This window comes from Neofelis nebulosa, chromosome 6 (assembly GCF_028018385.1).
Source record: "Neofelis nebulosa isolate mNeoNeb1 chromosome 6, mNeoNeb1.pri, whole genome shotgun sequence".
NCBI lineage: Eukaryota > Metazoa > Chordata > Mammalia > Carnivora > Felidae > Neofelis > Neofelis nebulosa.
The window spans coordinates 27970498-27993364 of record NC_080787.1 but is presented as its reverse complement, the minus strand read 5'-3'; the positions used below and the strand labels follow the sequence as shown (position 1 = coordinate 27993364).

General features: G+C 39.4%; 2 protein-coding genes across 5 annotated transcripts in view; one reads left to right on the top strand and one right to left on the bottom strand.

Annotated features, from left to right (window-relative positions):
- The window catches only part of LOC131513849 (testis expressed protein 56-like), a 26520-nt gene extending 8608 nt beyond the window's left edge, over positions 1 to 17912 (top strand). The window contains exons 3-5 of one of the 3 annotated variants that reach the window (XM_058733149.1): positions 3156 to 3378; positions 7741 to 7839; positions 17273 to 17912. In XM_058733149.1, the coding sequence (XP_058589132.1) occupies positions 3156 to 3378; positions 7741 to 7815 (298 nt within the window). In that variant the 3' untranslated portion in view covers positions 7816 to 7839; positions 17273 to 17912. Of the gene's footprint in view, positions 1 to 3155; positions 3466 to 7740; positions 7840 to 17272 lie in introns of those variants that run through there. The other 2 variants (XM_058733150.1, XM_058733148.1) reach the window with 2 other exon arrangements.
- Positions 3473 to 22867, bottom strand: ECI2 (enoyl-CoA delta isomerase 2). 2 transcript variants are annotated; one of them, XM_058733147.1, is made up of 11 exons: positions 22750 to 22844; positions 21498 to 21519; positions 20225 to 20375; positions 17914 to 18012; positions 17502 to 17690; positions 15606 to 15675; positions 10475 to 10577; positions 9793 to 9913; positions 6145 to 6234; positions 4603 to 4746; positions 3473 to 3724 (listed from the first exon to the last, which is right to left on the bottom strand). In XM_058733147.1, exons 1-11 carry the CDS (start codon positions 22760 to 22762, stop codon positions 3569 to 3571), a joined length of 1158 nt encoding a protein of 385 aa, XP_058589130.1. In that variant the 5' UTR covers positions 22763 to 22844; the 3' UTR covers positions 3473 to 3568. The 2 variants fall into 2 exon arrangements, with proteins under 2 accessions (XP_058589130.1, XP_058589129.1); XM_058733146.1 differs by lacking the exon at positions 21498 to 21519 and having other exon boundaries at positions 22750 to 22867.

Sequence of the window (22867 nt, the reverse complement as noted above, 5' to 3'; positions counted from 1 at the left end):
CTGTGTTGGGCTCTGTGCTGACAGCTTGGAGCCTGGAGCCTGCTTTGGATTCTGTGTCTCCCTCTCTCTCTGTCCCTCCCCTGCTCATGCTCTCTGTCTCAAAAATAAATAAAAACATTAAAAATAAATTTATAATGAGTTGCTTTTTTCTTGCTGCTTTTAAGATTCACTCCTTGTCTTTGACCGGTGTCATTATAGTGTGGCTCAGTGTAGGTCTCTTTATGTTTAAGCTACTTCTAGTTCACTGAGCTTCTTGGATTTGTATATCCACATCTTTCCTCAAATTTAGGCATTCTTGTTTTCAAATGATCACTCTGCCCTCTCTCCTCCTCTTCTACCTGGGGATCCCATTGTGTGTATAGCAGTCAGCCTGATGGAGTCTGTCCCCTAAGTCTTTTAGGCTCTATTCACTTAACATTCTTTTTTTTGCTCCTCAAGCTTGATCACTTCAAATGACCTCTTTTTAAGTTTGCTGATTTTTCTTCTATTTGTTCAAGTCTGCTGCTGAACTGCCCTAGTGAATTTTTCCAATTATTGTAATTTTCAGTCCCAGAATTTGTTCAGTTTAAAAAAAAAGTCCACCTCTTTGTCAATACACTTTTATCTTCACATGCTGTTTTCCTGATGTCCTTTTGTTCTTTGTCCATATTAGCCTTTAGCTCTTTTGAGGTATCTGACATTTGTTTTAAAACCCTTGTCTAATAACTAGGTGCCTTTTTGCTTGTTTCTGAAATTTTTGCTTCCATGTTTTTCTGTTTCTTTGCATGCCCATGACCTTTTGTTGAAAAGTGAGCATTTGCAAAAACAGGCCCCTCGTACACTGATGGGTAAGACCTTCTCTCATTAGTGGGACCATGAGTCTTCAGAGCAGCCCGGGCCTTCTCAGGTCTTTTCTGGGCATGCTTCCTGTCCAGGTCTGTATGTTTTAAAAATTTCCTTCAGCTTTTAAATGTCTTAATTTCCTGAAGAATCTCCACCTTCTTCTTGGGGCCTTAAGTATTGTATTGTATTCCACTGTTTTGTAATCTTTCTCATCTGCAGTCAGCTTGTACTTTTCATGTGTTCCATTGACTGCCACTGCCTCTTGTGGTTTCTTGTCTCACATCCAAATTATGGCAGTGTTTCCCTTCTGAACTTTGACTCCAGCAAGACAGCAAACAGTTCCTCAGACAGTCCACAGATAGGTCAGAATGTTGCAAACAAGTTCCACTCTGCTCCTTTCATCCCAAGGGAGGGAGCCAAGAATCAGGTGAATTCCTTCCAACCGCACCATTCAGGGAAGTGGTGGGGCAAGGGCAAGTAAAAATGCCACACAATTTTACAAAATTCAATGTGATTTTGTGTTGGACTTTCACTTGTTTAGGTGTTCAGTTTCTGTAGTTATTTGATGTTTCTATGGAAAAATGAGGCCTAAATCTTCCTAGCTTGCCATCTTGCTGTCACTGTTTATTCATCTTTTCCCAGTATTTTCTTCTGTGTTTTGCACTGCTTAATTTCTGTAGATCTACCTTCCAAGTTTATTGACTCCTTCGTCACCGAGTCTGCTAGCAAAGCCCTTCAGATCATCTTTCTTAAATTTCAGATTTTCAGTTCTAAAGTTTATATTTGCATCTCCTTTGGTAGCTTGTTCCTGCGCTGAGAAGCCACATTGTTTTCATCATTTCAAGTGTGCTTTACCTTGTAGAACAGTCACAAAAACTAGTTTAAAAACTTTGTAGGACAATGGCATCTAGGTCATCTCAGGATTGACGTGTGCTTTTTCTTCACCTGTTTGCATTTTCATGGTCTTCTGCATGTCAAATCATTTTGCGTTGTACCGTGGACACTAAATATTACACATTGCATGGATCCTGGGTCCTGTTGACATTGTCTGGAGAATGTTGTTTTTGTGGGTCCTGCTACAATTGTTTGGAGAATGTTGCTGTTTTTGTTTTAGCAAGTAATCAACCTGCTTAGAGACTATACACTCTATCTTGATCTTGTGTGGGTAATGATCAAAAATCCCAGCACAGTCTTCAAAGCCTTCTGTGTGTTTTGTCCACTCATGAACCTGAGACTTGTGTGTGTTCATACAGTTAGGGGAACATGTCTCTCTCTCTGCTCGGGGATTGTCCTCATGCTTACTCTCTACCCCCCAGGGAATCCTTTCTCTGATTAGAAAAAGGTTTTCCTTTATCTCAGATTTTATTTGGCCAGGTGTACTGTTGGCCACCACTGCAAGGATTAATGGGGGCCTGCCTTTGGGTGGAAGTCACATGCTCAGGAAGGCCCAGCAACTGTTTCGTTTCCCACCATCTGAGAAACTCATCCTTGTGCAGTTGCTTCTTTGTATTTTGATGCCCTAACACAATCCATCTGCTTTCAATTTCAGCATCTCCAAAGAATTGTTTCACATCTTTTGCCCAGAGATTTTAGATGAAATTAGTGGGAGGGTAGGCAGTAGTAGGCTCATGGTAACACAGTGGAACTGTAACTCTCTGCAACACTTCCTGTGAGTTTGACTCTGGAAAAGCTCCTTAAATCCCCGTGCCTCTACATCCCTACTTGTAAAATGGTAGAAGCAACAGTACCCACATCATTTTCAACTTGTAGCACTGCTCTTTGAGGATAAAATGTGGTTATGGGCCATCTAACACTTGTAACAAACAGTAAGTGCTCAAAACAATGGCTATTACTATTCATATATTTTCAATAAGACTGAACATTTTGGATTATAATACTGGAATACAAAAATGAAGACCTCAAAAGTTACAGGTTCAGTGGGCTGGCTACCTGGATACTGAGGCTTGAAGGACAGACTGAAAAGGAAAGGGGGTATTTAGAAGAGCAAAATATTCCATGATGGCTTTGTAGCCACTGGAATGACACCCTCATCCTTGTCAACTAATAGATATGGCGCCAATCAAAGCAGAAAGTTCCAAGGACAGGTAAGGTAGCTTGTAGGTATGCCTTTTATAACCTAACACGTTAAACAAGAATGAAGACTATGTAATAGTTAAGTATGTAATTACGGATCCAGAACGCTGCTTTTATTTCCAATGAAATAACCCAATTTTCCCTTCATGTCTTTTTTATTAAATTATGGGGGAAAAAATGGAAATAAGATTCTTACTTATTTTCTAATAGTACTACTGCTCCATTTGCTCCCTTGCTAGATGGTTGAAAAAGAACATGCAACCCGCCGAAGACCTCCAGTCAGTAATCCAGAGGCTGTCAGTGTTTGGGCCAATTAAGTCAGTCACCTTCTGTGGACGGCAAAGTGCTATCGTGGTGTTCGAAGACCTGACTTCAGCTTGTAATGCTGTGAATGCTTTTCAAAGCAGGACCACAGGCACAATGTTTCAGTGTTCCTGGCAACAGCGTTTCATGTCAAAAGATGTAAGACTCGCTATGACCAAAAACCTCTGTAGATTCTTGTTTTACATGTCATTTGTTTTTCACCAGGGCTTTAGTGAAGTAGGATAATCGTAAGTGATATTTCAGCACGGTTTATTCAGTTCAAGTATTGGAAATCACAAATGATAGCATATCCCTTCCTTTGAAATGTTTAACGTTTCTGTGATAGGCATCACAGTTTGGCTTTTCGGGTTAAGAAGTTCATGACTGCATTTGTGCATTCATCTGACAGCCATCTTTCCTGGAGGACTCTGCTTTCTTCGGCATTAATAGCATGTAGCTTTTCTTTCTCCCTATTCCTGATGACCTGTTTTGAAATTCTCATGGCCTGAAAACACAAAAGCAACAATAAGGTTAAAAGGCATTGTAACAGGGTACCCTATAGTTCTGATTTTTGTTTCTCCATTGTTCACTTAATCCTGTCACACGTTCAGATACAGGTGTAACATAGGACAGTGTTTCTCAAACTACAATGCACATACAAATTACTTTGATGGGTGTGGGAGAGAGCCTGGGATTCCACATTTGTAAAAAGCCCCAGACAGATACTAAAGCTTTTGGTTCCAGGACCACATTTTGGACAGAAAAACTATAAGAGCAATCAGTTACCAGTTAGCTGCATATAAAAATGAAAGTGCAGGGTGCCTGGGTGGCTCTTTGGTTAAGTGTGTAACTCTTGGTCATGATCTCATAGGTTGGTGGGTTTGAGACCGATGTCTGGCTCTGTACTGTCATCACAGAGCTTTCTTGGGATTCTCTCACTCTCCCTCTCTCTCTGCCCCTCCCCTGCTTGTGCTCCCTCTCTCAAAATAAATAAATAAACTTAAAATAAAAACAAAAACCAACCCCCCACCCCCACAAAAGTGCTGCATGATAAGAATCTCCTCAAGGTCAACCTATCTGGTTTCTCACCTGGATTCAAGAATAAAAGTGCTCAGCAAATAATGCCTATCATCCTCCTCAAAGTCATCCCCAGAAAGAACTGCCCCTCTGCCTTCCTACATATCAGAGAAATGAAATGTCTATTTGAAAAGTTTTATAAAAATCAGTGCTTCTAACATTATTATGGTTATTTTTAATCTCAAATTTAGATATGCTCAAAGCTAACCAAGATAGGTCTTGTTTTTTAAATTCCTTATTCTCTTAAGGCAAATACATTATTTCCATGGTTTCTACTATTAAAAAAGAAAAAAAAAGAACACAAACATTTGGGGGCAACTTTGAATATGCTTTCAGCCTGGTCCAAACTTCCTTCTGAAAAGTGCTATCAGGAAACACTTCAGTAACAAGTCCTTGAGCGCATGCCTCTGCAGCGGTTAACTTCTTTCCGAAAATAAGCATCTCGGCTGCCTGAAATGAAAAGTAGGATTGAGATATTAACTTAATAAAACAAAGGTCAGTTAACCTCAGAACAGCAGACATAGGGAGATTCCCCTGTGGTCTTTTCAGGTTGCCAGGATTTCTTGTTCAGGGAGAAACTGAAGACCTCAATAGGCAATGCTGTTGCAAAATGTGCTGAAGCCATCTTAGGCTCTCTAGAAGGTTTGCAGGTGTTTTTGCTTCTGGATGTATCTATGTTGGAGAGGCAAGAGCAGGGAGCCCAGGGCAGAAATGACTTGAAGCAGATGCTGACTTGATAACCCACGCAGCTATAATTTTTTATTTAATATACCATAAACAACTATATAAGAAAAAAAGAATTAAAAAAAAAAAGGAAAATCATGGTCACAGTGAATGCCAACCAAACTTTAGACACTCTACCTCTCTAACTTCCTCTCCCTGGAGATTTTACCCAGTGGTCCAGCTCTGACAGGTTTCTTTACCTGCACAGAGACTAGTACTTAGCTCTACCTGGCTAAAGGAAAGTGAGGACTAAGATTGTTTCTAACAAACTGAGATCCCTAAGCAGATATCCTCTGTATTTCCAATTTTTCTTCTGGAAAAATAGTATTTTCATAGTCAAATGCCCTAAGCCTTAGAGTTGGTTCTGCCCAGCTTTTCAAAGTTAAAATCTGTAGAGTGACTCAGGGTCTATGACAGAATAATGAGATTTAAAAAATACGTATTTACAACAAAAACCTAGCAGTCAGTGAAAACAGGCTCAACTCCAACGCCAGCCCTTTCATACCTCAAAGAGTGTGGGCCGAGCCATCCCCTAGCCCCTGCTCTCCACACTCCAGTCTTGTGATCACCTTGCAGTCATGCACACTAAGCCTGCACAACCAAGTTTCCAGACACAGTGACAGACCTGAGCAGCCACTGAACCACTCAGGGAACCTGAATACACAACTAAAACCACCCACGAAGAGGCTGCTGTGACTGGAAGTGGTTGTGGAAGAGTATCTCCCGTGACTCTCCAAGTAAAGGTGTCATCTTAGGGCTTCCAGAGGATGCCACTCATCTGTACAGAAACCAGGTGGCGCCCTGAGCTGGGAACAAGCCCTGGTCTTTTAATGTTTTTAAAGCCCTGGTCTTTTAACACCACACAGCAGCAGAGAATGAGCTAGGCACCCAGCTGCAAGAATAGATCCTAGTTTGGGGAGTTATGGAGGGTTTCTGATTGTCCCTCATACCAGAAAGACCATTTCCCATAGCCCAGCTCCTCTATATTTGAAACTTTTAGAGTTCAAACATTATCAGCAAATGTTTCATTTTTCTCCTGTCTATATTATAAAAAGAGAGAGTACAGAGTTGCCTTTGGAACAGAAGTCACTATTACAATTTATTCTTGAGGTTTCCAAAAGTTACCTTGGCTGGGCCCATTATCTTCGGAAAAGTGTAAGAAGAACATCCTTCTGGACTCTGGCCTAGGTGACTAAAAGGAGTATGAAATGTTGCCTATTTGGAGAAAAAAGAAAATAAAATTATTTTTTGTATGGGATAAAAAAAAACCCCACTATTGTCTACATCCTCACAATACTTAACTGAGTAACTTGCTTTACAATTAGGATTTTGGTGGAATTATATACACAGAAAGTTCACTACTAGGTATGCAGCTGGTAAGTTTTAACACATGTATACAGTTCTGCAGTCACCACCATGTCAAGGTGTAGACTATCTCCATCACCCCAAAGGGTTCCTTTGTGCCTTCCATTCTTGTCACCCCTAAACAACCACCGATCTGTTTTCTATCCCTCTGTTTGCCTTCTCTAGAATGTAATATAATGGAATCACATGTTCTGTAGCCTTTGGTCCTTAGCCTAAGATTTCTGAGAGTCACCATGCTGTAGTATGTATTAGTAGCTTGTTCCTTCTCGTTACTGAACAGAAGAATTCCATTGTATGGATGTTGTAATTCGTGTATCCATTTACCAGCGGAAGCCATCGGTGTTATTTCCAGCATTTTGGCTATTATGATTACGACTGTTAATGATAATTTTATGCAGGTCTCCGCATGAACGTGTTTTCAGTTCTCTTGGGTAAATACCTAGGGGTGGAATTGCCGGGTTGTAGGGTAAATGGTGGTTTAAAACTTTGTAAGAAGCTGCCAAAAGATTTTCCACCATGGTGTACCATTTAACAGTCCCACTAGCAGCACGTGGAGTTCCAATTGCTCCACATCCTCGCTAAACCTTATTATCAGTCGTTTTATCTTGAACCATCCTGGTAGGTGTGTAGTAGTGTCTTGTGGTTTTAATTTCCATTTACCTAATGACTAATGATGTTGAGCATCTTTTCATGTACTTATTAGCTCATTTTATATCTTTTTTGATGAAGTAATCATTCTAATACTTTGCCCATGATTTTTAAGTTAGATTGGTTGTCTTTTTATTATCAAATTGTAGTTCTTTATGTATTCTGGTTGCAAGTAACTTTCTTAATAGTGTCTTTCTCCTATGTTTTTAAAGAGGCATTTATACTTTATTTTCTGCAGATTATGTATTCCTCTGTTGCCCATTTTTACATTAAGTTATTGATCTATCATTTTATAAATGTATTTAAAAAATGTTAGGAAGATTAGCCTTTATTGTGTCAGTTGAAAAATTGTTTCCTCAGTCTGTCATCTGTCTTGATTTTACCTCAGAGAGGTTTTTAAATTGGCTTTAAATATCAGAATCTATGACTAATACTGGTTAGACTACAGAGCCATCTTTAATTTTTTAAATTTATTTAAGAAATATTTTTGTGTATTTCTTGATGAATGAGAAGTCCTTATGAAAGGAAATTAATTTATAATTGACAATATGTACACAGAACATTTAGACTTCATTTCCCCTAATCAGATATGGTGCTATTTCATAATGTATATTGTTAGAGGACATAAATATATAATGAATGCAGCACATAAACCTAAATAAAAATATAAAATACTAATGTCACCTATCATCCCCCTCCCTCCAAAAGAAAACATATTCAAGAAGATATACTGCAAAGTCACAGCCTAAGGATTACAAGCAGGAAATTGAAAGAAAAGGCTAATCATAGCTAAGGGGACACGAACAGGTATGTGTGGAGCCAACAATAAAGCACCATTTAACTTATTTACAATCATTATTATAAGTAAGCATTTAGCCCATTTTCATAAATAGAGCAGTAGATGTGACTAAGGGTCAGGCTCTGCATCAGACTGCTTGGTGATGCTGGGAGCTTCTTAACCTCTTTGTGCCACAGTTTCCCCATCTGTAAAATGGAGACAAGAGTACCTGTCTCACAGGGCTGTTGTAAGTGTTATGTATGTACACTGTGCATCAACAGAACACCCAGTATGTGGTGTACTCAAATATGATTTTTAGGATTTCTACCTTTTTATTACCTTATGGGGAAATGCACTATTTGTTGACAAAGAAGCTAACAGACAATGTTAACTACTGCCCATAATAAAGAATCATTTGATTATATGAGTAAATGTTAACCCACGTTTAGTATGGTATTTGTTTATGAAGCCAATAATGATAAATCCTATAAAACGAATTCCTCTCCACAGGTTCTTTCTTCTGTGTCTTTCTCTGATTTGAAATTGAACCTTGGTTTGATTCAGTTGGGTGAACTCTTAGCAGTGGTCTCTATTTGTTTAAATATTTTACTTTGAGCCAAATCTTTTAGCATTTTTAATTACATACATGTGTTTTCTTTGATTTCAATTATAATTGGTATCGTTTAAGATGGAAGTCCTAGAAACCTATAAAAGGATGATGGATAGGACAGTCATTTTGAATTCTGAGAGAGAATCAGGAAAATATTCAAATAGGATAATATATTTTCCCTCTGAGTACTGAAGAAGGAGACCCCCAAGTTCATGTCAGGAATTCCTGAACCCACCCCCTTCTGGACTGGCTGATTAATGACTGGTCACACGCAATGTGACCAAAGGCTACTGATTTCTGCCTTTGGGCAGAAATTTCCACCTGTAAAGGTTAGACATCCTAGCACCTAGAATCTCATTTACTATTTTCATGGAAAAATTATTAGTAACAATTAGGTCTGACAATATGCTCAATCCGACCAAAATGAATCTGGTAAAAAATGAACCCAAGAGATTAGGATCTTAAAATATGGTCTTGTCTATCAGTAGGGAAAACACCTCCAAACAAAACTAGAAATCTCTTCAGTGATAAAAACCAAATGTTTCCCATGAGGTGTAGATCAGGAAATCCTACTACTGCAGAAGCAAAAATAACTCTAAGAATCTGGTAACCGTACAAGGGATTATTAGTTCTACAGTACAAGTTCTAGGGTAAAAGTTCTAAGCTAAATGGTCATCACATCTTTGTTCAAAATGAAAGACCTGGAGTTCCAGCACCCAGGGACTGGTTATCTCTGAGAGGTAAGACAAGGAGTGTTTTTTAATTGAACCCTTTTCTTTGTGCTTTTCCAGATTTTTCAAAATTTTATTTTCTACTATGACATACACCACTACTGTAGTAAGAACAGAAAGTAAAATCAGTACAATTCAATGATAAACACCAGGCTGAACTGTTTTGGCAAGTAACTTCACTGAGCTTCAGTTTACTTACCTGCAAAAAAGGGAGTGAGGGCAGAGAGTGCTTGAAAGTTCCTTCTTATTCAAAAATTCTATTCTAAAATTCTAAACTCTAGAATTTATTTGGAAAAAAAAAGTATTAAGTGATCCACTTGTGTAACATGCAAAAATGCCACTCCTATCTTAGATTAATTGGAAAATTAGAAGTTGAGTAACTGTTATGTAATCTGACTAAAGAACTGAAAGAGTGGGGACAAATGTTCACAACAATACTGGTGTTTAGGAAAACCTAAGTTAATAATGAAGGACAAATAAAACAAGTTGAATTACATTAGGGTAATTCGTTAGGAAAAATTTCAATTTAGTCCATTCTACCATAAACCATGTAATCTACTTACTACTAGCAACAATAAAGGAAAGTTCAGAGGACCTCATTTTTCCCTCAAGACTTTGTAAGTTTCTGGGGGCTAACTTACCCTGTTGGATGCATACACAGTATCAAATAGCCCAAGAATGGTGACAGAGATTCCCACAGCTGGACCATTTACCACTGCAATCAGAGGCTTAGGAAAATCTATAAAACAGTCTACAAAATCCCTACAGAAACAGAAATACAAAAGCACATTTAAATGTTCCAAGGCAGCATTACTGAAGTATAGGAAAGACAGCATGAGCCTGAAATAAACTCTCTGGCCAGGCTGGACATCCATCTGAATGGCACTTGATGGAAGCTCATAAAATGAGTCCCATAAGCTTGACCTTGTTTCAACCATGTATTCTGGGCAGCCAGGTCAGGGCTGTATGTCAGCCACAGACTTAGAGATTAGGGTGGCTGGCTGAGCATATGCTGCAATTTTATAGCTCAGTGGGAATGAGAAACCCAGGAGGGATAAATGAGTTAGGAAGAGAGAAGCCTTCCTGTCCTCTAGGCTGAGACTACTTCACATATCTCATTACCCGCAATCATAGAAACCATGCAATCCTCTGGCCAAAAAGAGAATTTGCTAGATCTCTCTGCTTCAATACGAGAGAACTTTTTTTTTTTTTTGAACTGTAGTTTATTACATTGACACAAAGAAGTATTTATCTTCTGCTCGACTAAATACCACTTTAATGAATAAGAATGTGCCCTTTGGGATCAACAAATGTCACTCTTACCTCAGTAAAATGGCACCACTTTTAGCTTTCTCCTCTATTCCCTCAGGGGGAATATCAGTGAAATTAGACAGATCATTCCCACTAGAGTAATAGTCACCATTTCCTGTAAATAAAATCAGCAGATTCACCATTCATTCCGTAATTACTGAGCATCTACTAGGTAAGGCTCTATTAGCAAGCAGTGGAAATGCACTGGTGAACCAGCTATGGCTCCTGTCCTAATTTACAGACTGTTGAATAAGCTGGACATTGATTTCAAAACACATAAGCAAATGTAGGTAACCTAATTCTGATACAGAGAAGTACTTGACGATGACATGAGAGTATGTAACAGAATTTGTTCTAATCCCGTTTCAGAAGGACATTCCTAAAGAAGGAATAGCTGAACGGAGATCTGAAGGAGGAGCAAGGTTAGCTAGAAAAAGAGGGGTAAGGCAGAATTCATGCAGAGGGAACACCATGTACAAAGGCTCTGTGAAGGGGGTAACCCTGGTGTACATGACGAGCTGAAAGAAGCACCACTGTTCCAGAGCAGTAAAATCCAGAGGGGGAGTTGGTGTATGTAGGATGTGGGCAGGCAGGAAAGACCATGCAGGGCTTTGCTGAACCATTGAGAAGTTCTGCCTTTTATTCTAAGAGCCATTGAAGGTGTTTGTTTTAAAGTATAACTTACACACAAGAAATGCTTTTTTTTATGCTAAATGCTTTTGTTTTAAATGCTCGGTTAAATGATTTTCGATAACTGTAAATAATTGTGATCGCCATTTGAAACAGATATAGAACATTTCTACCATCCTAGAAAGTTCCATTAAGCTCCTTTCCAGCCATCTCACTCCACCCCACCCTGCCCCAATGCAATCACTTTCTGACTTCAATCACCACAGAACGCTTCTGCCTATTTTAGAACTTTCATAAATGGAATCACATAATGTGTACTATTTTGTGTCTGTGTTCTCTTTGCTGAACTGTCTTAAAGATTCACCTGTATTCTCGTATCAGTTCTTCATTCCTTTACATTGCTGAGTAGTACTCCATTTGTGTGACTAGTCAACAATTTGTTTATTCATCTGCTGAATGGATATTTGAGTTGTTTTGGACTACTGTAAATTGGATTATGAACTGTTCTGTGGATATATGCGTTACTTATCTTGAGTAATTATCTAGGAGTAGATTGGTGTGCCACTGAGTTGGTATGTTTTTAACTCCATAAAAGTTGCCAGTTTTCTGCAGAGTTCTCATATTAGATGTGTAAGAGTTCCAGTTGCTCCACATCATCACCAGTCTTTCATATTGTCTGTTCTTTGGATTTTAGCCATTCTAGTGCATGAAATATCTCACTGTGATTTTAATTTGCATTTGTTTGATGGCTAATGATATTGAGCACCTTTTCATGTGTTTACTGACAATCTGTATATGTTCTTTTATGAAGTATTCAAGTCTTTTATCTAGTTTTTATTCTTTTATTATTTTAAGTTTGTTTATTTATTTATTTAGCAAGAGCTCATGTGTGAGTGGGGGAGGGGCAGAGAAAGAGTGAGACAGAAAAATCTTAAGTAGACTCCCCGCTTGGTGCAGAGCCTGATAATGGGCTCGATCTCACAAACCGTGAGATCATGATCTGAGTGGAAATCAAGTGTTGGACGCTTAATGGACTTAGCCACCCCAGCACCTCTATCTAGTTTATAAATCTGGCTGTTGTTAATTTTTACGAGTTCTTTATATATTCTGAATATTAATCACTAATCAGATTTATGTATACATAAATTTGTATATGTAAATATGCCCCCCCTCTAGCTTGTGGTACTTGTATATTCATTTTCTTACTACTGACTTTGATAAACAGATATTTTAAATTTTGATGAAGTCTAAGTTGTAAATAGTTTCTTCAATGGTTAATACTTTTTGTGTTCTAAGAAATCTCTGCTTACCCCAAGGTTACAAAGATACTGTTTTCTTCTAGAAGCTTTATGTTTGTGGGCTTTATGCTTAAATAACTTTTAAATTTTTGTATAGGGTGTAAGATGTGGTTGAAGTTCATTTCTCCACATAAAGATCTAGTTACTCTTCCATATATGGATATCTAGTTGCTCTGGCACCATTTTTCAGAAGATTTGTCTTTCTCCACTGATTTATCTTGGTGCCACTGAAGAAGTTTCAAATGGGGGAGGAATAAGATTTTTATTTGGAAAAAGAATTTTACTGGATGTGGTAAGATTGGACAAGGCATGGGAGAGAGGTGGACAAAAGGGTATCAGAGAGATTATATGGGGTTGATTTCAGTTCAGACAAGAGTCCACGGTAGCTTGGACTACGTCAGAGGAGACATAAAAAAAAAAAAGTACAAGTCCAGAAATACTGATGAAGTAAAATTGGATTGGACTGGACATAGGAGGTAAGACAGGGACAAGATCAATAATGAATGTTAGGATTCTGGTCTACACAAAGGGTAGATATGAAGCCACCTACTGTGATCTGGAACACTAAAAGAGCTCCAGAGAGATGTGGGAGGTGACACCTCTGAAGAAGTGCCAGGTGGGTACACCAGTTGGGAACCCCGTGGAACGTCCTCAGTAAAGATACCAATGGGGGAATCACCAGCATGTAAATTTTTGTTGGAGAGTAGGCATGGATGCAGGGTCCAGGGAGAGCTAGAAGCAAGAAAAGACTGCCTATGGGTAAACCTTCAGGAACTCTCCCATTTGATGACAACACAGAGCATGAACTTACAAAGGAGACCAGAGCCAGCAACTTGGGGCAGGCTGTGCCACTGAAGCCTAGGGTAAGAAAGGAGGGAACCAACCAATGAAACAAACAAAAGAAAAAACTTTCTGGAAATTTAAGGAACTATCATTATTATGTAATGATTGGATCAAAGAGGAAACAGAAACCCAATGTGAAGAATATATAAAAGATAACTATAGCAAAAGCACTATTTATCAAAACTTAACCTTTGAGTTTTCCCAGTTATAAAAGAAGAATAATTACAGGACCTAACTTCACTGGGTTTGTTCCAAGAAAGCTTAGAAAAAGTTAAAAAGTTAAAATAAAAAAAAGCTTTAAAAAGAATCCAAGTGTTTAGAAGAGGACCTGGTGAAGAGAACAGAAAGTGTGTGTGTGTGTGTGTGTGTGTGTGTGTATATATATATATATATATATACACACACACACACACACACACATATATATATGTATGTCACCTATCATTATTATTAAATTAGCAATTTGGAATAGAGCCTGTAGATATGATTGCACGTTAGCCTAAAATCATACATCTAAAGACATTCACTGAAGCACTTTAATAGCCAAAGACTAAGTACAATCTACATGTTCATCAACAGAAGAATAATGAAGTAAGTTATGGAATCCAAAAAATGTAATACTCTGTGGCCCTGAAAGGAAACACTGAGATGTGTAGGTTGCTAACAGAACAGTTTTTCAGGATGTGTTAAGGTAGGTAGGTGGATATAGTATGTGTGTATACTGTCTTTCTGGTTGTTTTTAAAAACATGAAGAGAAACACACATACACACACACACACATACATACACACACACACACACACACACACACACACACACACACACACACACGTATATACATACAGTTTCTAAAAGGCATGGAAGAAAAATCAAATTTTTCTAGGGAGCAGGACTGGGGTTCCAAGAATTGAGATTTAGTTTTGTTATGTTGCCTTTTCATATTCTTTAGATTAAAAACAAAATAAAACAAAAACCATGTGCTTATGTCTAACTATTATAAAAAATATACATAAAACATCCTTCTCCTGTATCAAACCAATGTCACTTCTAGCCTACTGTTTTTGTTCCCTCCGTTCTCCGAAATCACCTAGGTAGATGCGTGAACTGCCAGGATGATCTTCAGCTCTTCCCTTCCTCTGACCCTCTAATCAGCTATGAGATTTCTCTCTCCTGACCTCTTTTCTCGCAAAGAGCTGTGTGATATCTCTATATTATTTATTTTACAAACTTTAACAAAAAATAAAAGAAAGCAGAATCACTTCTGTTTCTGCTAATGCCAACAAACAGTAACAGCTACCATCTACCACATTCCTGCTGTGTCCCATGCCCTTACCTGCATGATCTCATGTCACCATCGCAACCCTTCAATGGGGTTAGTAAAACACTGTCTTCTCCATTCCAGAAGCAAAGGTCACCCACAGGTAGGTGAGGAATGAAGCCAGGATTTAAATGTAAGTTGACCTGAGTCCTGAGCCTTAGCCCCCTACACACACGTGGTGTCCCTTCCAAATCCAGCTTCTATTTTTTATGTTCTCATCAGTCCAGGTTCATGGGCATCCGTGACATTTTTCAGTGATTATCATAGAACTGATATAATTTTCACTGTTTAAAAATTTTTACTGTTTTTTTAATTATATCTTAAATATTTTCTATATTGTTGGTCTTTACAATTATAATTGTTAGTGCTTATGCAATAAACAGTCCAGTGGATATTCTAGAATTTGCTTTATTATTCTATTATGGCAACATATTTAGAATGTTTTAACATTTTTGCAATTGCAAGAAATGCTGCAAAATACCTTTCTTGCCTCAAGCCTTTAACCTTTTCTTGGATAATTTCCTTAAAATAAACTTCTACAAAGTGGGATTCCCATGCTAAACAGTTTATATATTGCCAAAATGCCCTTTTCCTTTGCTATTTACACTTTTTACAGCCGTTTTCACTGCTGCCAGCAAGACATTAAAGTCATTTATTCTACCATAACCTTGTCAAAGTAGGGTATAACTAAAAATTTTGCTAATTAAGAAGTACAAAATGGTATCTCATCATTTTGATCTGTATTTGTGATTATTAATGAGGCTGCATTTTTCCTTGGTATCTAATACCTGGTCTTTATCATATAAACTGTTTATTCATTCTATTCACCAATTTCTCTAGGAGATCTTAGTACTTCTCTTACCAGTCTGTATCTCCTTTTTACACGATAAAGATACCAATCTTGTGCCTATTGTGTTTTTTATATATTAAAGAATTAGAGTATCTCAGTACTGGAAAAGACCTTAGAGCTATTTACTCAGTTTCCTACCTGGTAGGAAATCCACCCCCCCCCAATAGAAATTTAATTATTAAGAAATCCAAGAGAATGTCTTACCTGTTAGAACAGTTATGGCAGAGTCATCCTTGCTGGCAGCTTTAAGTGCAAGCATGATTTCATTATACATCTATGTGAAAGGGGGAGACGAGGAAAAGAAAAGAACTTTGAAAATAATAACTGCCACCTGGTAGATTGACTAAAGTCAGTCTGCAAGCCTGCTCTCTGCAAAGTGCCTTCTGTTTATGTTGGTTGTATTTACATAATCAAAAAGGCAGTTGGATACACTTGAAAGGATTCTCATTCTTTTTACAACTACTCCGTGTGTATAATGGTACCATGTGTTATGGTGGACACTGGGGGATTTGTCCACTTTTTCCCAAAGTAAGCAAGACACATTTCTTGAGCTTTTGGAATTAATGCTGGCGGGGGGGGGGGGGGGGGGGAAGGGAGGGAGGGGTCCAGGAAGCTCTACAATGGGTGGAGGGTACAATGCAGCTGGAAGCTCAGAGGAAGCACTGATGCATCTGGCATGGGTGGGAGGGGAGGTGGCCATAGAGTTTCATGAAGCGGTTTTTCAGCTAGGACCTCAAAAAAGAGCCCAAGTGTCCCAGGCAGTCTGAAAAGCGTTAATGAGTGTTAAAGGCTGGGATTTCAGGACATTGTAATGGTAACCAAAGACAACAGGACAGTATTTCAAATCAGCAACATCTCTGAAAACCTCAGGTGTGTAGTTGTTATAGCTTTTAATGCACTGGTGCCATTTCTACCTCAGATGGGACATCACTGTGGGTGGGAGAGAATGATGAAGAGGGCTGATATTTATGCACACGCAGACACTGAAAAAAAAGACAGACTTTACATAATATATGAGTAAAAGTGAAATCATATTCATTGAGGGAAGAAATGAAGAAGTAATGCCAATATTATTACAGTTATGATGACATAGCATGATGGGGTAACTGGCAAGAGCTGGGATTATGAGATGGATCTATTAGGGTTTCAATTTAGGTTTTCCAGCTTATTTGAGCAAGTTACTACTTAACCTAATTATTTTATTGTTAGGTAATAATAGCAGTAGGCTCCGTATGGGAACTAAAGAAACCTCTGTGTGGAAAGTGCTGACACTGTGAAGAGTACCTACTATTCGCTATAATCATCACCAGGATTATACAGAATTGAGTGAAGGGCAAGGGAAATAAAGTTTTGAGATTCAAATGTTTTACTAATTGGATGGCACATACCCAACCTCATTGAATTTTTATTTAAGACTACTTTAAAGTTAGTGTGCTCTTTCTGCTATAAAGCATATGATAAACCCAACAAAGAAGGTTATAGATAGTCCTCTCAAATTTTAATTGCAGTTCAGCACGAAGCATCTAATTAATTCCCTATAATTTTTTCAAGTGGAAGGGGTGGAAATAGTTATTTTTATTATCATTCTAGTTCAATGAAAGATTCAAAGATCAAAGTTGCTCTTATAAAGCAACTCATTTTAAGCAGAGCTGGGTTATGCTATATTTAAGAGGAAGGCCTTATTTCCTTTCTCCCTCTACTTGTACAAAATAAAGCCCCATGCAACTAGAATAGTACTCCCTCTCAAGTCTAAGTGACAGGAACAAAGTCTGGGGATGGTCTATCCTGACCTTAGAGAGAATCTCTATGCACATTCACTTATATCAATATATACTTCATTTATGTTAATTTATTTGTGCTTCCATCGTTAGGAAAGTTGCAGTGCTTTTTGGACATGCAGAACCTACCCGAAGCCAACAAGTTCTAAATAATGAATGCCCAACTTGGTCATGTGAAGTAACAGCCACCATTACTCATCTTACTACACCAAATCAAACGAGAGATCACAAAAATAGGAATGATGCTGAAACACTACAGCTTTTGAGTGAAATAGGGGAAGAACAGAAAAGCAGGACAAACTCTCACGGCAGGTCGCTTTACCTGAGTTGTCATTGCATTCTTTTTGGCTGGCCGGTTCATCATGATCTTTGTGATGCTGTCTTCAGAGGTTACCACCAGGGTTTCATATCCTGGTTGTTTCCTATTTGCTTCAGGCTTCACTTGGCTGGAGGAGTCAGAGGAAGAACTCAAACCAGACACCAGATCCACATAGTTCTGCCTCGCAGTTTCCTGAAGAGAAGATGACAAATAACTTCGGCCCATGGTCAACGAGTAAGCATTTTGAGAAACTTACAATGCTAAGAAACAGCACCTTCCAATGAAGAATAGAGGTTCTGACTCAACAGAACACATCAAGATCTCACAGGTTCCATCTGCAATGGCTTAATAATGAGAAGCACCCAACTTCCTTCAGGAGTATAGCAAATAATAGCAAAGTAGCAAGTAAATTTACCTTGGGCAGACTGCCAAGGGCATTCCATGCATCCCATTTGGCCTTATTGATCAAGTCGAACACCCCTGGTTTGGGTGTATTACAAGGTCCTTCAGTGGCCTGTGAAAAGCAGAGAGGCAATTATCAAATGTCCATGCAAACTGGAGTGTTAAATATTTAAGATCCACAGAATGCACAACTAGCATGAATGTGTCTTCCACTCCCAAATACTTTCGGAAGGTACATAAATTCATCTGAATTTTCTCCTTGCCCTCCCTTTGACGCTATTACTAAAAATACACAACAGAAAAAATACTGGAGAGAGAAAATATGCCATGAGCTATTAGCCCCTAAAATAGGTTATAAATGCCTGCATGTGAAAATAATGCAAGGTAAGGGTTCTGGGAAAGTACTTTTTTAAAAATTCCAGTAGTCCATTAGTTTTATACTGATGATCACATCTTTCACACACACTCAAAATATTCAAGCAAATTATCTTCAAACGTGACTAGCCAAACCTACAGCATATTCTGAAACCCCACTCAGAGGTACAAAAAAATACCACTCATTCAGTGGTGGATTTTTGCTAACTAGAGTTGTGCCTAGGGTAGCAGGGATGGGGGGCTGTCAGAGCCACTCACCCTTTGGAAGCTGAACTGAAGGGCATGCAAGTAGGAAGCATAAAAACAACTAAATTTTACTTATTTGAGAACAGGTGGAGTGTTTTAAGATGAATAAAATATCCCAAGCAACTGCTTTCCACTTAAATAGCCACATTTAAAAACTTTAAATTCCATAATTAGCCAAAAGAGGAAAGAAGAGGCTTTGAAAAACAAAGGCAGTAAAAGAGTCTGAGACTTTCCCAAGACAGAGAGACTAGAGTCACCCTGCAAGGGGTGGATACCTGAGAAGCTGGAGGCAACACAGTTCACAAGCCTCCTTCCCCACACCCACTATGGAGTTAGGATAGCAACACTTCTCCCACAACACGTGTCTGACTACACATGTTGGAGTACTGCTCACCAGGGAGGCTCACTCAAGACTCAGTGTTCAAAATTTTCATTTGGGGCTCCATCACATGGGTATGGTTGACTAAGTAACCAGAAGCCCCCACTCTAAATCACATTGTTAGACTCTCCAGGCGGGCAAAGATAGTCTGTACCAGGCATGGTATCTCAAGGGCTGAGGGATTACCTCCCAGAAATCAAGGGCAAAGGCTACATACTTTGTAGGCTCACTCCTACATACTTAGCGTGCATTCCTAAAGCACATCAACATTTTATTATATAGCCATGATGCCCTTAGTAATAACTCCCAGGTATCACCCAATATTCTATCCATATTCATTAGCTCTTTCTGAGCTAAGTCAAATTCTTCACTATACACACCCATATGAAAGTAAGGGAGGCTCATACCAATCACAGGAAGAGGAAAATAGATCACACCCAGGAGCTCAGATGAGCTGACTTCTCAAGGTAGTCTTTAGACATCACAACTTAAAAACTGAAGTTTAAAATTTTTGTTATAAAAATTTTCAAACAGGCACCTAGGTGGCTCAAGCCGGTTAGGCAGTGGACTCTTGGTTTCGGCTCAGGTCATGATCTTAGGGTCATGAGTTTGAGCCATACATCAGGCTCTGCACTCAACAGTGTGGAGGCTGCTTCAAATCCTTGGTCTCCCTCTGTCTGCCCCCCACCCCCACCCTGCGCATATGCACGCACTCTCTAAATAAACATTAAAAAAAATAAAACATACACTAAAGTACAATATTCTAATGAATTCCCAATATTCAACCTAACTCAATAACTAGCATTTTTTGGTCATACTTGCTTTGTCCATCCTTTTCTTCCCCCCCCCCCTTTTTTTTTTTTTTGCCCATTTTATCGATTCCCAAACACATACTACTTCACTCCTACATACTTAGCGTGCATTCCTAAAACACATCAACATTTTATTATATAGCCATGATGCCCTTAGTAATAACTCCCAGGTATCACCCAATATTCTATCCATATTCAAATTTCCCCAGTAGTCTCAAAAAAACTACCCCCCCCCCCCCGCGGATATTTTCTCAGCCAGATAAGGTCCACACCTTTGGTTGTTATCTTTTTTAAGTCTCTCTTACTCTGGAGTGATCCTGAGGGGTTACTTTTTGCCTTAACAGTACTGCAAAGGCCGGTAATATACAAAAACTCTCATGTATACAGGTTTGAGAGGCAAGGCAGCAACCTCAAAAACATGAGAAACAGATTTTAGTAAAACACACAGCGTATCTATTTGAGAGCCATCTGCTCAAAACGTCTCTAAATGATATGAGACCTCAGGGAGTTACCTGCTTATAGAGCGCATAGAGTTTTAGCTTCACTTCATTTCCTGGATCCTTCAAGAGTTTCACCTGACTCAGTGCACTTTCAAAGTCCTTCTGACTGGCTCTCATTGCTGTTTTACTCACGTGCAGCTGAAGTGCTGGGACCTGCAGGGAACTACAAACAGGCACACTGATTTCTAATTGTTCCCAACCGTTACATACCAAAATGCTATGTTTCTCCTTAAACATGTTCCCTATACCTGCCCTATACAAGTTGGCTGCAAATGGTTAGTGGTGTAGTGGCCAAGGGCAGGCAGCCCCGAGATGGGCCACTTTGGCATGAACAATATTTTGAGTAAAAAGCAAGCAAAAGCCAGCAGATGTAGGAAAATCTCTCTGCCTCCCCACCAACTGCCTGAGTTTACACTGGAAAGAAGAGTGGTTGAAGAAAGCCACTAACAGAGATTCCCCTTTATCTAACAAACTTTACCTAACAGGACCATCTTTGTTTTGCCAACATTCTCTCACCTTCCTGCTACTGGTCTTCTTCCCCTTTGTATCCTCAAACCCATACCCCTTCTCCTTAGCTCAGAATGGAAGCTTCAAGATACAAGTCATACAAGCCTCATGCTGCCTATTTTTGGAAATTCATGTCATGTATTCCCCATATGTATGAAACTAAATTTGGTTTTCTGTGAATCTGTCGTATGTCCATTTGATTCTTGGTCCAGCTAGAAGGATCTTGAAGGGCAAAATAAATTTCTTCTTCCCCAACAGTGATTTCTAAAAATCAATACAGAGACTAACTGTAGTCATCTTCAAGTAAAGGAAAAGGAAGCTACAATACCGCAATGCATTTGTAGCAACTCAAATTAAATACTGGTAAGAACAGGTAGAACCTGAACTGCCACAAAATTTTGCCACTGGCAAGAAGTAAATGAAAGGCATGCAAAATGAAAGTAATCAGGACACTGAGTCAGAACAGGTCAAGTGAACAGAACCTGGTCTTTTGCACCCTGTGGGCCAGAAACCCTGTCTGCCCTTACTGATTAACAAAGTATAAACTACTACAAGGCCAATTCTTCCTATTCAGCAAAATGTGTGTCTCAACATACAGATGAAAGGAGGGGAGAATGAGGTAAAATACAAGAAATATTCAAAAAGACAAATGAGCTGTTGCTGGCATCCAAAGAGCCAGCCACTTCTTAGTGAAGTAAGGGACCCACCTAGGGGAAACCTAACTGATGTGGATGCTAGTCTGTGAAACTGGGCTGAACAGATATAACTAAATACTCACCCCAGGAAGTTTAAGGAGCCAGCTAGAAGCAGAGCAGAAACAGCAAGCACAAACAGGTAAGTTTTTAGCAGGCAGAGGGGAGGAGAAAATTTCAGTGCACAGTATTAAGGCAACAAGCAAAAAACCAAACAAACAAAAAGGGTGTTCACAATGATGACTCTGGCATATAAAGTTCAAGTTAATGGGATCAAAGATGATTAAAACATACAATTACTAATAGAGCCCAAACCTAGTATCACTTCTTCTGCAATAACACAACTTTCAAAGAGTATAATGAACACTATGTTCAAACGCTTAAATATTAGTAATTCAATAAGTCTTCAACAATTTTTATACTAAATAATTGAATTAGTTTCTTTCCAAAATGGGGGAAAAAACTGCATCCTACGTGAATCTGGCACCTGTCAAGTTCCACACAAAATGAAAGGAAAACAAAATGTCCATTAGAAGGCCTAAATAAATGTGCAAGTGTTCACAAAATATAGTACACACTTATTTTAAGCTAAAGTTAAAAAAAATTACAAAACACTACCATTTAATATACAGAATCAGGAAAATCGTTAACTCCATCACATTAAGGCAACCACCACATTACCGGGGTTTCTGGTTTCTTACGCATAGCGTCCTTTTTGTGTCTGCTATTTAAGATTTTTTTTAAGTAAACTCTCCCCCCAAGATGTGGCTCAAATCCACAACCCGTGGTCAAGAGTCACGTGCTTTACCGCCTGCATAGCGGGCGCACCCCCCTCCTTTTTTAGTTTTACATAGTTTGTGTATCCCGCCATTTAACATTATTCTCCAAGTGTTCTCCAAGAAGAGAATAGTTGATAAGGGTTTGCGTTTCTACAGCGTTCAGCAGAAAAGGCAAGCGTGCTTAGATGTTCGACCTCATTTTAGCAAACTACGTTTGTAACCCAGAAGCAGCCAGGGTGGCGGCGTACAGGCCGGAGATTTGAGTGCTACGCACTCCTGCAGGGAGTGTGGCCCGAGGCGGGCGCTGAGCGCGGACGCGCGCGGGGAGAAGAGTCTCAGCTTAGGCCCCGCGGCTTCCACCCCCACTCTTTCGCGCCCAGCTGAGGAAGAGGGCGCGCGTTTCAGGATACTTGCTGGCACTGTGTTCCTGAAAAACCATAAAAGCATAGCTCTGTTGCTCTCGGGACAAGTTAAGAGAGAGGGCAGCTCCCAAAGGCGGCGACTCTCCCGGGACGGCGGCGTCGCAAGGGCGACCCTGGACCCCTGGCTCAGCACTTACCTCCTGAGGACATTAGGGTACCAGCGCCGGACGACTCTACCCGCTGAGCCAGCCATGGCTACCCCGAGGGTATGGGCGTGAACGGGATGCCAGGACCAATCAGGGACGGGGGCGGGGC

Coding starts and splice junctions, on each gene's coding strand:
- ECI2 (XM_058733146.1), bottom strand. CDS start 22,805: ATGGCTGGCTCAGCGGGTAGAGTCGTCCGGCGCTGGTACCCTAATGTC. Junction 17,691..17,913: donor CCCTTGGCAGTCTGCCCAAG/GTAAATTTACTT, acceptor TCTTCTCTTCAG/GAAACTGCGAGGCAGAACTA. Junction 6,235..9,792: donor CTGTGTATGCATCCAACAGG/GTAAGTTAGCCC, acceptor TTCTCCAAATAG/GCAACATTTCATACTCCTTT.